Source organism: Hyperolius riggenbachi, chromosome 11 (genome assembly GCF_040937935.1).
Source record: "Hyperolius riggenbachi isolate aHypRig1 chromosome 11, aHypRig1.pri, whole genome shotgun sequence".
NCBI lineage: Eukaryota > Metazoa > Chordata > Amphibia > Anura > Hyperoliidae > Hyperolius > Hyperolius riggenbachi.
In genome coordinates this window covers 131,837,762-131,855,075 of record NC_090656.1, presented here as the reverse complement: position 1 = coordinate 131,855,075, position 17,314 = coordinate 131,837,762, and the positions used below count along the sequence as shown (strand labels likewise).

At 47.3% G+C, this 17,314-nt stretch overlaps 1 protein-coding gene across 4 annotated transcripts in view; it reads right to left on the bottom strand.

Annotated features, from left to right (window-relative positions):
- The window catches only part of LOC137538793 (sulfotransferase 1B1-like), an 80,100-nt gene that overhangs the window by 25,463 nt on the left and 37,323 nt on the right, over nucleotides 1–17,314 (bottom strand). Inside the window, exon 3 of one of the 4 annotated variants that reach the window (XM_068261117.1) lies at nucleotides 2,321–2,363. The exons of the other annotated variants lie outside the window; for them this stretch is intronic. Coding sequence (XP_068117218.1) covers nucleotides 2,321–2,334 — 14 coding nt within the window. The 5' untranslated portion in view covers nucleotides 2,335–2,363. The remainder of the gene's footprint in view (nucleotides 1–2,320; nucleotides 2,364–17,314) is intronic. 4 annotated transcript variants of the gene reach the window in all.

Genomic DNA, 17,314 nt, shown 5'->3' with positions numbered 1-17,314 from the left:
GTGAAAATCACTGCGATTTTTCCACAATTTTTACAATGACTTTAATGAAAGTGAATGGGACCGATTTTAAAAACCGCTAATCAATTGCAAAATGCTCAGAAAAGCGCTTCTAGTGTGAATGGGCCATTACTGAGCAGGGCTTAGTGAATTGAAGCATGTTTGTTCGGTAAATTAACAAACTTCTACCGCATGGGAGAAATCTTAGTTAATTTGGCTAAAAGTGTAAAATACCGAATGTGGTATTTTACCGACCTAAATTGTTTTATGGAACTGCCAATGAGGCCACTATGGTTCACTACTACTTTGCTTATCAGGTATAACCTGGGTGGTTCATCCTACTAAGTTATTGTTTATCTAAAGGACAACTGTAGTGAGAAGAATATGGAGGCTGCCATATTAGTTTCCTGTTAAACAATACCAGTTGCCTGGCAGCCCTGCTGATCTATTTGGCTGCATTAGTGTCTGAACAACACCAGAAACAAGCATGCAGCTAATATTGTCAGATCTGACAATAACACCTGATCTGTTGCATGCTTGTTTAGGGTCTATGGCTAAAAGTATTAGAGGCTAAGGATCAGCAGGATACCCAGGCAACAAGTATTGCTTAAAAGGAAATACGTATAGCAGCCTCCACATACCTCTCATTACAGTTGTCCTTAAAAAAAAATTCTACTCTCCCTGGTCTTCCTCTCTTTATAACATTTATACTAGTAACATTTATTTGTGACTAATTGCAGATGTTTTGCTGTTTGTTTTAGCATTGTTTCGTGTGCACATTACTATGGATGTTGGATATCCTGTCATGATGTACCTGAAAGTGACCTTTGAGAAAAGAATTAAAAAAAGAATATCTGTGTCTTAGCTCTCTGATCATATTGCTGCATATATGGAATTGCTATTGCACATGCTGCAACTTCAATGCCTCTTCTGCTCTCGACTGCTACTCCCTCTATTCCTCTGCCTCAATTTTCCTCTTCTCTCTCTTTGTATATAGTATATATAGAACATTGCTATTATATTAAGTCATAGGTCAGGGTGCAATTGACAGAGCAAACCTAAAGCTATGCACCTGTATAATTCTCCACTATGCCCCCTCTGTGTTTCCACTGAGGACTCCTCACACTATTGTTTTTCCTTATTTGAGACAGTTTTGGCCTCCAACCACAGGGGTACCTGTTCCACAATCCTTGGTGGCTGTTTTGAACCACACTGTAATACGGAAACAGCTGCTGGATCTCCCATGCATCACTGAATGTTTATAGGCATCCTCTGGTGTGACGCCCGCATACACACACCTGTACCTGGTTTTAGGTGGGACTGTAGCCATGGAGTTTACCTAACATAAACCCATGGAGGGATCTTTTCCATGCCATTAACAACTGTTTTTTCTTATGAAGTGGTCGTGTGACCACGCTATTCATTAAGGACCCTCACGCTGTACAGCGGACTTCTTCCCACTAGCCCACAATTGTTTTGTATGGTATCAACCTCAAGTGATATCTCTCATTCACAGGTTTACACTGCCAGTGCATTGAGCCTCTGTTAATAGGTTTTTCGGGATCTACATATATTTATTGAACATTATGATATGATTGATTTATTAATGATTGTTATAGCACTGGCACTTTTTTCAATTTATTGCTGATGTTACGGAGGCATCCCATGACCTGGTTCACACTACTGGGGGGGTGGGGGGTGGGGGTTATTATTAACCCCTGCTGGGGAGGTGTACTTTGAATAAACATTGCATTTAACTGGTTTTATCAATAGGCGTGGACTCATATTGCCTTGTATGCTTTTTGAGTTATATTTCTTTAATGGCTATTTTCATGAATAAAACTACATTTTTTTAATATACATTCTATACTGTACATGTGTCACGTAGAGGAAAAGCAAGAGCGCTGGCACTGCAGTGCTGGTGATTCTTGTGGCGGGGGAGAGGGGGTGTGGTGGAAATGCAGGTTTCCGGTAGTCCAGCAGCAGTATAAGCGTGCTCAGGCCCTGGGGTAATCTATGTACAAATGAGAGAGAGAAGCGCCGGCACTGCTTCAGTTACAAATTGCTGCGTCAAGTGCATACATCATTAATAAGTGAGACACATACCAACGTGACCATCTCTACTCCCCATTGCTTCTAATCCTTACTCCCAAAACCCTCTTCTTTTGCCCCACTGCTATCAATTCCCCCAAACCCATAACAAGGGTATATTGTAATGATCAAAGTGCTAAGTGTATTAAAAACACCAATATGTAACAATTTATTGAAATAAAGTGTGCAATAACAAAAATAAAATGAATAGACAATTTATATAGGTACGTACCTACAGTCACTCATGCATTCAATCAGACCACAACCTCTACCCACTGCAATGAAAAAAAGAAACTGGGAAGTGTTCAAAAACAGCAAATAGTAAAAAAACGAAAATTTAAAAGCAGAAATATGCAATTAACCTGCTAATAAACTCTGCAGGCTTCATTGAAAGAATCAACAACCACTGAATTTTCTTAAGGCTAATTTCACACCAGGACGTTGCGTTAGAGGGGGCGTTAAGGTCGCATAACGTCCCCCTAACTCAACGCCTGGTGGTGCTGGATCTGGACGTCAGAGTGAGCCGCGTTGTGCAGCTCACTCTGGCGTCAGTGATGCCGTGATGCGCACTGTAACGTCCCACTGTGAAACCTGTAACGTCCCACTGTGAAACCAGCCTAAAAGTATTTTGTAGTCATACATGTAAAGCAAAGCTTATGCAGGTTAATACAGGTTGAATTGCTTTTCCCTTTGTGTGAGTGAATCAGTCCCTAGCTGCAATTGAGGCAATGAGTGGAGAATAGCACTAATAGAATGTGCTGCCGCTTAATGGTAGTTATTACACAGGTATCCTGTGTAGAGTATAGGTAAGAACTCGGTTTGAAAAATAGATGTTAAATGTGGGATGAAACGTGGAAAGTGTCTGCAAACCATGCTGTCCTTCAGTAGCAAAGAAAAATGACTCACAGTTCCCACAAGAGTTGCAGGTCACAGGAGGTGAATCACAGCTACACTGAGGAGCTGCTCGATCCTGCTAACCCTGGCCAGTGACTACCATCTTGAGCCACGGGCAAAGCAGATTACCAGGTCTATCCTGGCACAGCTGGTGGAAGTTCATTGGGAGTGGGTTCTAGTTCAATGTGCATCCTGCTGGAATCTAGTATTCAAACTTTTGTTGGTATTAAATATATGAAAAATATTGAAAAATATAAAACCAAGAATAAAAGATAAAGAATAATAAAATAGAAGTGCAAAACAATGTGTATAAACAATTTTGGTGAAATAAAAAGTTAAAATGAATGCAAATAAGGTGCAAACCTTATGCAGCTCAATGAATAAATGCTGGCAAGCAAAAGGTGGGCCTGTTATATAGATATGGTTAAAAGGCAAACAATTCAATGCCTTTATTAAAGTGGTACGAAACTCAGCATTTTTTCTTTGCTCAGCATAAAATATACCCCCCCCCCCCCCAAAAAAAAAAAAAAATTGTAACAGCACAACATTCAGACAGTTAAAGTGGACCCAAACCAAACATTTTTTTTTAATTCAAAATATTTAGTTGCACTACTCTGACACATACAAAGATAAATAAACATTCCTTAAAACCTATGAGCATTTCAGTGCATGCTTTTCACCCTTCTCTTTTCATAACTAGGGTTATACAGGTGGCAGCCATTAGCAATTCCTCCATTGCTGGACACCATCTACTCCACCAGTTTGCCGGATTCTGTCCCAGCAATATGAAAGGAAGAGAGGGGTTCCTCCAATAAATGTAAAATATTTTATATATGTCATCATGCAGCTGAAAAAAGGCTGCTATTTATTATTATAATTTAGAAAATAGATTTTATTTCTGAAATCTTGTATTTTTAATTTGGGTCCACTTTAAACACAGCACTTTGTTCTTCAGTGGAAAGCTCCTTGCTTCAGTGGGCAGCTTCTGGCCTAATCTGAAGAGGTAATAACATTATTTTTTTTACATTCCTTTGTCAGATACATTTAGTTACCATTAGCAAACTGCCGAAACTGAGCAGTATTGAGCAGAGAAGCAGAAAGAGCTGAAAAGTTTTCACTAGATAGATTTTAATATATAAATATAGCAGCTATGCAATAAAATGCAATGCCAGCTTTCAGAGCAGATAAACTGTACTTTGGTAATTTGTAGACAGACAATATTACTTGTGCACAAAAGCAAATATAACTGTATGGGTATTAAAAAGTAGAAAAACGCATTTTTATTGAGGCTAGGTTTACAGTGGAATGTTGCGGTGTGAAGTTGCAAAGCAACATTACAACACAACGCAACAAAAAAGTTGTAACGCAGATTAACACTGCGTTACAGTTGCATTAAGTAGGTACAGTAAAGCATGCAGTCAATTAACCGCTTGCCGCCCGCCAAAGGGCGTGGCCGCGGCGGCAGCCCCAGGACCAGCTAACGCCGATTGGTGTAAAGTCCTTGGGGCTCGCAGTGCAGGAGATCGCGCGCAGGCTGCACGCGCATCTCCTGTTAGTGGGCGGAGCAGAGCTCTGCCTTCAGTCTCCGAGCGGCGGTTGCCGCTCGGGAGACTCTAATTACATTGTACTGCGCTGCGATCAGCAGCAGCGCTGTACTGGGGAGAGCCGTGTGACACGGCTGTCCCCATGGGACACTAGAGAGCGATCGGCTCTCATAGGCAGAAGCCTATGACAGCCGATCGCTGTTATTGGCTGGCTGTGGGGTGGGAGGGAGGGAAAAGAGCGACAAAAAAAAAGGCAGATTTATAAAAAAAACAAAACACAATATTTATACGAAACAAACAAACAAACACTTTGGGGAGGGGGGGGGGGGCGATCAGACCCCACCAACAGAGAGCTCCGTTGGTGGGGAGAAAAGGGGGGAGGAATCACTGGTGTGCTGTGTTGTGCGGTCCTGCAGCTTGGCCTTAAAGCTGCAGTGGCCTTTTTTTTTTACAAAAATAGCCTGGTCTTTAGGGGGGGTAAAACCCCCGGTCCTCAAGAGGTTAAATGCTTTCCTGTACCTGGTAATGTGTGCAGCAGTGCATTACCATACCAGGAAGCGTTCCCCGGTTTTTGCCTCAGGATTTGGGTGGTATAAAACCCTCATTCTGCCGTGGGAATGCAGCGTTTTAGCACTGGCCATATTCCTTAACCTAAATACCAGGTAAAAACAAGTTTTTAAATTGGCTTCAGATTCTCTTTGGCCCAGTGCACAAAACCTCTAGCAGATCTGCAAAACGCTAGAGGTTTTTGAAGCAGATTTCAGAGCGATTCTAGGCATGTTTTCTAAACATGTCTAGCCTTTTTTGGAACGTTTTTGTGTGGCACATTTCAAATATTGTTACAGTAAAGCTGTTACTGAACAGCTTCTGTAACAAAAACGCCTGGAAACCCGCTCTGATCTAGCGTTTTTGAGAGCGGTTTTCCACTTTCCTATACTTTAACATTGAGGCATAAACGCTAGAGGTGTAGCGAACGGTTCGACGACGAACGGTTCCAGGCGAACTTAGGGGGTTCGCGTTCGCCTGCACCAGGCGAACTTTTGCGGAAGTTCGATTCGCCCCATAATGCACTATGAGGGTCAACTTTGACCCTCTGCATCACAGTCAGCAGGCACATTGTAGCCATTCAGGCTACACTAAGCCCTGGAGCCCCACCCCCCCTTATATAAGGCAGGGTCCGGCGGCCATTAGCCTCACTCGTGTGCCTGCTAGAGAGAGGAAAGGGACAGCTGCTGCAGACTTTTTCTCCTAGGGACAGATTAGTTAGGTTCTAGGCTGCTTTGCTTGCTCCTGACTGATTATTATTGCTTTTAAAGCACCCAGCAACAGCTCTTTTCAGAGCTCAACCTGTACATTTTTTTTCTGTGTGTCAAACTGACACTTTTGTTGCATGCACAGCCTTGCTAATTGATATTGTGTGTGCCACTGCCAGCAGCCCAGCACATTCAGTGACTACCTGTGTGTGTGACAGGGAGCTGCACATTGTACTACCCAGTACTGCATATACCCCAGTACCTGTTGTGTTTACTTAACCCACCTCATCACTGCATATACCTAGCTTTGTGTTGAGTGAACCCAGCTCACTGCATCTAACTACCCAGTACCTGTTGTGTTTACTTAACCCACCTCATCACTGCATATACCTAGCATTGTGTTGAGTGAACCCAGCTCACTGCATCTAACTACCTGTTGTGTTGAGTGTGAACCCACCTGGCCACCTTGCTGCATCTAACTACCTGTTGTGTTGAGTGAGAACCCACCTCACTGCATCTTAAGTACCTTTACTGTTGAGTGAACCCAGCTCACTGCATCTAACTACCCAGTACCTGTTGTGTTTACTTAACCCACCTCATCACTGCATATACCTAGCGTTGTGTTGAGTGAACCCAGCTCACTGCATCTAACTACCTGTTGTGTTGAGTGTGAACCCACCTGGCCACCTCGCTGCATCTAACTACCTGTTGTGTTGAGTGAGAACCCACCTCACTGCATCTTAAGTACCTTTACTGTTGAGTGAACCCAGCTCACTGCATCTAACTACCCAGTACCTGTTGTATTTACTTTAACCCACCTCATCACTGCATATACCTAGCGTTGTGTTGATTGAACCCAGCTCACTGCATCTAACTACCTGTTGTGTTGAGTGAGGACTCACCTGGCCACCTCGCTGCATCTAACTACCTGTTGTGTTGAGTGAGAACCCACCTCACTGCATCTTAAGTACCTTTACTGTTGAGTGAACCCAGCTCACTGCATCTAACTACCCAGTACCTGTTGTGTTTACTTAACCCACCTCATCACTGCATATACCTAGCGTTGTGTTGAGTGAACCCAGCTCACTGCATCTAACTACCTGTTGTGTTGAGTGAGAACCCACCTGGCCACCTCACTGCATCTAACTACCTGTTGTGTTGAGTGAGAACCCACCTCAGTCACTGCATCTTAAGTACCTTTACGGTTGAGTGAACCCAGCTCACTGCATCTAACTACCCAGTGCCTGTTGTGTTTACTTAACCCACCTCATCACTGCATATACCTAGCGTTGTGTTGAGTGAACCCAGCTCACTGCATCTAACTACCTGTTGTGTTGAGTGTGAACCCACCTGGCCACCTTGCTGCATCTAACTACCTGTTGTGTTGAGTGAGAACCCACCTCACTGCATCTTAAGTACCTTTACTGTTGAGTGAACCCAGCTCACTGCATCTAACTACCCAGTACCTGTTGTGTTTACTTAACCCACCTCATCACTGCATATACCTAGCGTTGTGTTGAGTGAACCCAGCTCACTGCATCTAACTACCTGTTGTGTTGAGTGAGAACCCACCTGGCCACCTCACTGCATCTAACTACCTGTTGTGTTGAGTGAGAACCCACCTCAGTCACTGCATCTTAAGTACCTTTACTGTTGAGTGAACCCAGCTCACTGCATCTAACTACCCAGTACCCGTTGTGTTTACTTAACCCACCTCATCACTGCATATACCTAGCGTTGTGTTGAGTGAACCCAGCTCACTGCATCTAACTACCTGTTGTGTTGAGTGAGAACCCACCTGGCCACCTCGCTGCATCTAACTACCTGTTGTGTTGAGTGAGAACCCACCTCAGTCATTGCATCTTAAGTACCTTTACTGTTGAGTGAACCCAGCTCACTGCATCTAACTACCCAGTACCTGTTGTGTTTACTTAACCCACCTCATCACTGCATATACCTAGCGTTGTGTTGAGTGAACCCAGCTCACTGCATCTAACTACCTGTTGTGTTAAATGTGAACCCACCTGGCCACCTCGCTGCATCTAACTACCTGTTGTGTTGAGTGAGAACCCACCTCACTGCATCTTAAGTACCTTTACTGTTCAGTGAACCCAGCTCACTGCATCTAACTACCTGTTGTGTTGAGTGAGAACCCACCTCACTGCATATAGCTAGCATACCCCCGAGATGGACAAAATGGACAAACCAGGTAGAGGAAGAGGTAGAGGCAGACCCAGAGGAAGGCCACCAGGCACCGGCAGGTCTGTGGCTGTGCGAGGTGGTGTTGCTGTGATTTCGTGCGGACCTGCCCCAAAATACAGTGCTCAGAAGAAGGCACGTGCCATCACTTCCCAAAATCGTGAGGAGGTGATTGAGTATTTAACACAGAACACCTCATCTCCCGCAGCCACCAGCGCTACAACAAGCACCACATCCGCTGCATTTGACACTTCGCATGAGTTATTTGGTGGTGGTGGTGAAATCACTGATTCCCAGCCACTACTGCAACAACAACAAGAAGGCGCAGGTACACCACCTCCTACGTCTGAGTTAGGTGGCGATAGTATGGACGTAACGTGTGTGGATGGGGATGATGGTGGACCACCTGAAGTTGGTGCACTTGAGGGGGTGTCTGAGGAAAGCGCAGCTGGCCAGGAGGATTATGATGACGATTATACGGATACCACATATGTTCCCGGTAGAGGAGATGACCTGGTGGACAGTTCAGAGGAGGAGTCAGAGAGGAGTAGGAGGAGACGACTCCATGATAGAAGCAGAGGGAGCTCGTCCTCAGAAACAGCTGGGGGCAGTGTCCGGCGCCATGTATCACCAGCTATGGCCAGCCAGCCAACATGCCCTTCAACGTCAGCTGCTGATGCCACCCTAGCGCCATCACCCCAGGGGGGTTCAGCGGTTTGGAAATTTTTTAACGTGTGTGTCTCAGATCGGAGCAAAGCCATCTGTTGTCTCTGCCAGCAAAAATTGAGCCGTGGAAAGGCCAACTCTCACGTAGGGACAAGTGCCTTACGAAGGCACCTGGAGAGAAGGCACAAACAGCTATGGCAAGAACACCTGAGGAAAAGCAGCACCCCTCAAAAGACAAGCCACCCTCCTTCTCCTCTTCCTCCTTCAGGTGCATCGTCTTCATCCACTTTCTCCCTTGCACCTTCACAGCCACCCTCCTCCACACCGCCTCTTCCCTTGAGCAGTTCCTTCTCCTCTGCCCACAGCAGTACCCAGCTGTCCGTGAAGGAAGTATTTGAGCGCAAGAAGCTAATGTCTGCCAGTCACCCTCTTGCCCGGCGTCTGACAGCTGGCGTGGCGGAACTATTAGCTCGCCAGCTATTACCATACAAGCTGGTGGAGTCTGAGGCTTTCTGTAAGTTTGTGGCCATTGGTACACCGCAGTGGAAGATACCAGGCTGCAATTATTTTTCACAAAAGGCCATACCCAAACTGTACCGTGCAGTTGAGAGGCAAGTGGTGTCATCTCTGGCACACAGCGTTGGGTCAAGGGTCCACCTGACCACGGAAGCACGGGCAGGGCCACTACATTACATACACAGCTCATTGGGTCAACCTGGTGACCGATGGCAGCAAGCAGGGAGTACGTGGCTGCGCAGAGGACCGACTTGTCACACCTCCACGGCTTGCAGGCAGGCCTCCAGCCACCTCCTCTCCACCTGCTATCACCGCTTCGCTGTCGTCGTCATCCTCCTCCTCCTCCTCCTCCTTGGCTGGTGCCGCCATCTCCTCTCCAGCTACACAACCCCAGCACACCAGGGCCTATGCTGCATGCCAGGTGCGACGGTGTCATGCAGTGTTAGACATGTCTTGCCTGAAAGCGGAGAGTCACACTGGAGCAGCTCTCCTGGCTGCTCTTAACAAACAGGTGGAGCAATGGCTGACCCCGCACAAGCTTGAGATCGGCAACGTGGTGTGTGACAACGGCAGCAATCTCATTGCTGCGTTGAATTTGGGAAAGCTGACACACATACCCTGCGTGGCACATGTGCTTAATCTGGTCGTGCAAAGATTTGTGTCCAAGTACCCAGGCTTAGAGGACGTCCTGAAGCAGGCCAGGAAGTTGTGTGGGCATTTCAGGCGCCCTTACAAGGCCATGGCACGCTTTGCGGAAATTCAGCGTAGAAACAACTTGCCGGTGAGACGCCTGATTTGCGATAGCCCGACTCGCTGGAATTCCACCCTGCTGATGTTCTCTCGCCTGCTAGACCAGGAGAAAGCCGTCACCCAGTACCTGTATCATTACAGTACAAGGAAACAATCTGGGAGGATGGGGATGTTGTGGCCCAACAACTGGACACTGATGCGAAATGCATGCAGGGTCATGGAGCCATTTGATGAGGTGACCAAACTGGTGAGTCGCGATGAGGGCACCATCAGCGACTTGATCCCCTACGCCTACTTCCTGGAGCGTGCCATGCGTAGAGTGGTGGATACAGCTGTGGAGGAGCGTGAACAAGAAGAGTTAGGGCAGCAGGAGTCGTGGCTGGGGGGAGGAAGAGGAGTTGCGTCCCGTCACAGAGGAAGAGCAAGAGGAGATGGAGAGTACGTCTGCATCCAGATTTGTGCAGATGTCCTCTTTCATGTTGTCCAGCCTGTTGAGGGACCCCCGTATCAAAAAACTCAAGACGAATGACCTGTACTGGGTGGCCACGCTACTAGACCCTCGGTACAGGCACAAAGTGGCGGACCTCTTACCAACTCAACAAAAGGCGGAAAGGATGCAGCACTTGCAGAACAAGCTGTCGATGATGCTTTACAATGCATTTAAGGGTGATGTGGCTGCACAACGCAATCAAGGTGCCACTGGCAGTAACCCTCCTCCTCCCAAGTCCACGCAGGCAAGAACAGGACGCTCCAGCGATCTCAGGGTGATGTCGGACATGCAGACGTTCTTTAGTCCAACTCCTCGCCATAGTCCTTCCGGATCCACCCTCCACCAACGCCTGGACCGGCAGGTAGCTGACTACCTAGCCTTGAGTGTGGATGTAGACTCTGCGAAAAGCGACGATGAACCTTTGGACTACTGGTTGCGCAGGCTTGACCTGTGGCCAGAGCTGTCCCAATTTGCCATACAACTTCTCTCTTGCCCTGCCGCAAGCGTCCTGTCAGAAAGGGCCTTCAGTGCAGCTGGAGGCATAGTTACTGAGAAGAGAAGTCGCCTAAGTCACGACAGTGTTCAGTACCTGACCTTTATCAAAATGAATGAGGAATGGATCACGGAGGGCTACTGCACGACCGAAGACTAAGTCAGTCCCCACACACAGCATCTCTGCCTGCAGGCCGCTTGACTGCCTTCTCCGCCACTACCAACAGGGTCCAGGACTCTAGGCGGATTCCTGAATTTTTAAGGCCGCTGCTAGGCCGCTACACTAATTTTTCTGGTGCGTGTACATGTGCCCATCCCCCTTCGTGATCATTACCTTGCCGCGGTGAAGGGGCTTGCGCATCTTAATGAAGCAATGACCGCCGGCTATTTGAGTGTCTCGGGTGGGGGTGGCACACAAAAGATAATAAGGTCGTTGCTTCATTGTGGTCAGACCAAATTTGATCAGCTGGACAGTCACTGTTCTGTCATTCAGCTACATCAGCCGGGCGAGCATATGGGCTGAAAAGCCACCATCACCTGCACTCTCGTCATGGTGTGCACCAGTCCAGCACGGCCGTCACTACACAAACGGCTGTTTGCAGTCACTGCATACCTTTCACTGCATCTGTGACTGCACATTATACCTGGCAGTCAGTGCATAACTTGCACTTGAATGGATACACTTTCAAACAATTTAAAAATACAACCATCTAAACTTTCAAACAATTTAAAAATACAACCATCTATCATTTTCAAAAAATGTAAAAAAAAAGGGCAAAAAAACTTGCCCCCGTAAAACATTCTTGGCAAATGCTTTCGACTTGGTTTGTCTTCCGCTGGCTCAAGGGTCCATCTGACCACAGATGCCTGGTCGGCAAAGCACGGTCAGGGCAGCTACAGCATGGGTCTCAGCAGGCTCCCACTTCGGGCCGGAATCCAACTTTCATTCCCCGCGGTGACAATGGCAGACTTGCCCTCCATAACGGATTCCCGTTAAAGGATTTAAAGTTTATTCATTTCAAATACACAGCAGGGCCTCGAAAGTCCGCCTCCTGTATTGTTATTTTTGGTCACTACCTCGGGGCGGGCGTGCATGCCTGCCTGCTGCCCTCCTTGGATGTGTAGTGGTAGCCGTTTCTCAGGCTCCACACCAGATTCCATCCCTCATTCCCCGGCCATTACCCGGGGTCACAAATGGCAGACTTGCCCACCTCCATATGATTCTCGTAAAAGGAATGTGGTGTCATCTTTGCCCGCCATAACTGGTTCTCGTTAAAGGATTTAAAGTACATTCATTTCAAATACACAGCAGGGCCTCGAAAGTCCTCCTCCTGTATTGTTATTTTTGGTCACTACCTCGGGGCGGGCGGGCGTGCATGCCTGCCCGCTGCCCTCCTTGGATGTGTAGTGGTAGCCGTTGCTCAAGCTCCACACCGGATTCTAACCCCTCATTCCCCGGCCATTACCCGGGGTCACAATGGCAGACTTGCCCGCCTCCACAGGATTCTCGGTACTGAACAAGTACACAGCAAGTAGAAAATGTAATTTAAAAACAAAACGTAAGCTTTTTAACAATGCCATGGAAAGTTGAGAAGGAAGTCACACATTACCTGACATCACTGAGTGAGGAAGAGCAATCTCGCCATGTTGCGCAGTAGTCCAGCATGGCCGTCACTACACAAACAGCTGTTTGCGGTGCGTTACACAGTGAGTTTGGTGTGTCAGTGTGAAGCAGTACTCTAATTACACTCCCTGATTGATGTATACACATGCAAGATGTTTGAAAGCACGTTAGGCCTACAATTTAGCATTCAATGTGATTTCTGACCTTAAAACGCTGCTTTGCGTCACATCCAGATTTTTCTCCGGGACTTTTGGCATGTATCCCACTCCGCCATGCCCCCCTCCAGGTGTTAGACCCCTTGAAACATCTTTTCCATCACTTTTGTGGCCAGCATAATTTTTTCTATTTTTTAAAGTTCGCCTCCCCATTGAAGTCTATTGCGGTTCGCGAACTTTTCCGCGAACCGAACCTTCCGCAGAAGTTCCCGAACCCGGTTCGCGAACCGAAAATCGGAGGTTCGCGACATCTCTAATAAACGCCTCAGAAATCTAAAAAGTGCTGCAGCCCCCGAGTTTGTGTATGTGGAAAAAATGGCCCGCTCTGGTGTGCACCATCCCATTCACTTTCATTAGCCAAGCGGTTTTCCCCCTGCAAGCGTTTTAAGAAACGCTCCTGAACCATTCTGGTGTGCACGCTTTTATAAATGTGGAAAATGCAAGGGCTGTAGGGCATGTAAATACGTGCCGAGGAGAACCTTTGCATTTTCAGGGAATGCTACTACCGACCCCTATACGATTAGGCATCTTTTTACATGTGTTCTAAGCAAGAAAAAGCAGAAGGCGTGCACCTTCCATCTAATACTGTAAATTTACTAGCAAAAGTGGCCTTTCAAAAACATGTACAGACATCCAAAACATAGAAATGTTCAAATCAACATGGCGTGGGTGTGATGCCAGGCATCGCTTATGTGTCAATAGCAGGCAGGGTGTGCAGTGTGAAGGTGGGTGTCAGGCACTAGGTGGAGGAGCGATGGCCATTTCGCTTGGTCACGCTGCGTATCACGGCCGTCGCTCCTCCCACACATTTAAAATACTGTGTTATTGATACTATTAAGATGAATTAAAGAGGTCAGAATCGCACTAGGGATGTATCACGTCTGGAAACAGAATGGATTTTTAAATTGTTGCGTCCAGATGGTTTGAATGTGGAACTTGATGTTAACTGTTTTATCAACCAGTCATGATGTTCTGCTCTTGTCCCTCTGTGATTGTGCCTGTATTGTGGTCCACATACATTTTTTAATATAATTTGTAATATACTTTTAATTTTCTATAGGGCTGTTTATAATATGTGGACCCTTTGTCCAGGGGTGCCCCTTAAGTATTTCTCACTTTTACTGTTACTATATTAATGCTGATTTATTCAGTCACCTTTATGAGCACATATATATCCAAGGTATTTGTTACACTGATTTACTTGTATTTACATATTTTATATATATATATATTTACTTTTTGATTTATAGTAATTGCCCTTTCATGGGCTGGTGTTTGTGTGCTAGGTTGGTTTCTAGGTACACCTTCACACCTATGGCGGATCTCTGTTTGCATTCCACCAGTATTTACTTTACTTCCTGTGAACATCTCGCATATATCGCGTGAGTCTGCCCACTTAAAGTGAACCTTAAGTGTCCCAAAAAAAATGAGTTTTACTCACCTGGGGCTTACCTCGGCCCCCTGCAGCTGATCGGTGCCCACGACGAGTCGCTCTGATGCTCCGGGTCCCGCTGGCGGCCACTTCCGGTTTCGCCGTCAGGACCCGTCAGGCTGGGGAACGCGGCTGATACTACGCGTTCCCAGCCAAAATAGCACCCCTATGCGGCCATATGTCCGCATACGGGTGCCTATGCGGACATATGGCCGCATAGGGGTGCTATTTTGGCTGGGAACGCGTAGTATCAGCCGCGTTCCCCAGCCTGACGGGTCCTGACGGCGAAACCGGAAGTGGCCGCCAGCGGGACCCGGAGCATCAGAGCGACTCGTCGTGGGCACCGATCAGCTGCAGGGGGCTGAGGTAAGCCCCAGGTGAGTAAAACTCATTTTTTTTGGGACACTTAAGGTTCACTTTAAGTTAATGTGTACTATTTGATACATTGACAGCTAGGTTGTATGCGTTAGCAAGGTATGGCTAGACTTCTACGTGTGCGCAATTACTGCTGAGGCGTATTATGTGATGTTTCAGGTTGTGACATATGCTCAGGGGCGGACTGACCATTAGGGCACTCGGGCACGGACCGAGGGCCCGTGGTCAGGGGGGGCCCGCCGCCTGCCAGAGAAACCTGAGCAGGAGGGGAGACAGCCAGTGAAAGAGAGCGATTTGCATAGCAGCGGAGACACTGTAAAGTGTCGCTGTTGCACAGCGCGTAGCGGCTGACAGCGGGCGGAGACTTACCGCTGTACAGCCACCGGAGGGAGCGCTGATCTGTGTGCCACTAGTCTGGGCTTCTCAAGCCCAGACTAGTGGCACACAGATCAGCGCTCCCTCCGGTGTCTGTACAGCGGTAAGTCTCCGCTCGCTGTCAGCCGCTGCTCGCTGTGCGAGTCCGACACTTTACAGATTCTGGAGGGGAGAGCCAGGTAGGGGGGGCCCAAGGTGAGGGAAAGGGGGGGGGAACTTCCCCCCTTCTCCGCTGCTATGCAAATCGCCCTCCTTCACTGGCTGTCTCCCCTCCTAAAGACACCTACAAGCCTGGCTGCATATACTGGGGGCACCTATAGACCTAGCTACATATACTGAGGGCACCTATAGACCTGGCTATACTGGGGAGACCTATACACCTGGCTGCATATACTGGGGGCACTTATACACCTGGCTGCATATACTGGGGGCACTTTTACACCTGCCTACATATACTGGGGGCACTTATAGACCTAGTTACATATACTGGGGGCACCTATAGACCTGGCTATACTGGGGACACCTATACACCTGGCTGCATATACTGGGGGCACTTATACACCTGACTATATATACTGGGGGCACTTATAGACCTAGCTACATATACTGGGGGCACCTATAGACCTGGCTATACTGGAGACACCTATACACCTGGCTGCATATACTGGGGAGACCTATACACCTGGCTGCATATACTGGGGGCACTTATACACCTGACTACATATACTGGGGGCACTTATAGACCTAGCTACATATACTGGGGGCACCTATAGACCTGGCTATACTGGGGACACCTATACACCTGTCTGCATATACTGGGGGCACTTATACACCTGACTACATATACTGGGGGCACTTATAGACCTAGCTACATATACTGGGGGCACCTATAGACCTGGCTATACTGGGGACACCTATACGCCTGGCTTCATATACTGGGGAGACCTATACACCTGTCTGCATATACTGGGGGCACTTATACACCTGACTACATATACTTTGGGCACTTATAGACCTAGCTACATATACTGGGGGCACCTATAGACCTGGCTATACTGGGGAGACCTATACACCTGGCTGCATATACTGGGGGCACTTATACACCTGACTACATATACTGGGGGCACTTATAGACCTGGCTGTATATACTGGGGACACCTAAAGACCTGGCTATCTATACAGGAGACACCTATAGACCTGGCTATCTGTACTGGGGACACATATAGACCTGGCTATCTGTACTGGGGACACCTATAGGCCTGGCTACCTAATCTGGAGACACCTGTAGACCTGGCTTCCTATACTGGGGACACCTATACACCTGGCTATCTTAAATGGGGACATCTATAGACCTGGTTATCTATTCTGGGGACACCTGTAGAGTCTACAGGTCTACAATGTAGACTAGGCTACTTATACTGGGGACACCTATAGACCTGGATACCTGCACTGGGAAAACCTATAGACCTGGTTACTTCCACTGGGGATACCTTTTGACCTGGTTACCTATACTGGGGGCACCTATTTTGGGGGAAACTGCTGCCAGATTAACTATTTTTGGGGAACTGCTGCTGCCAGATTAAATGTATTTGCTGCTTCCAGATTCTGTGTATTTTGGGGGAACCACTGCTGCTACATGTATTTTTAGTGATCCGCTGCCAGATTACGCATATTTTGGGGAGCCGCTGCCAAATCATGTGTATGTTGGGGAACCGCTGATGCCAGATTACGTCTATTTTGGGGGAACGACTGCCATATTATCTGTATTTTGGAGGAACCTCTGCCAAATTGCATGGATTTTTGGTGAAATGCTGTCAGATTACATGTATTTTGGGGGGAAACACTATGGCAGAGCTCAAACTTCCCCGGCAGACCTTTTACACCACTGCTAAGGTCATGTATATTTTGCCCCACCCATGACCACGCCCACATTTTGTTGCGTGACCACACCCATTTTTGGCGCGCCAAGCGTAGCGCGGCGCAGGGGTTTTTATCAGTATGAAATATAACATATTTACTGTTGTCAGTAAATTATTATATCTTAGTCTGTAAAAATATAACGTGAAAGGTGGGAAACACTGGTATGGGGGCCCCATAATCTCCTATTGACCGGGGGCCCCATGAGTTGTCAGTCCGCCCCTGCGTATGCTGCGTGATGGAGATTGGAGCGCAGATACGCTGCTTGCGCTCCAGTAGCGGCGCTTTTGTTACTGTTAGGGTATTTTTCACTTTCCTCCCCCTGATGATACACACTAACAGGTTAGTCCTGATTTATAAAGATGATGTTATAATAGGTGTGAAATATATACCAGGGTAATGAATTATAATCTGGAGAACAGGTTACTAAAGATCCTCTCAGGAAAAAACGGTGTGACCGATCAAGAGGTGGTGAGTGCTGCGG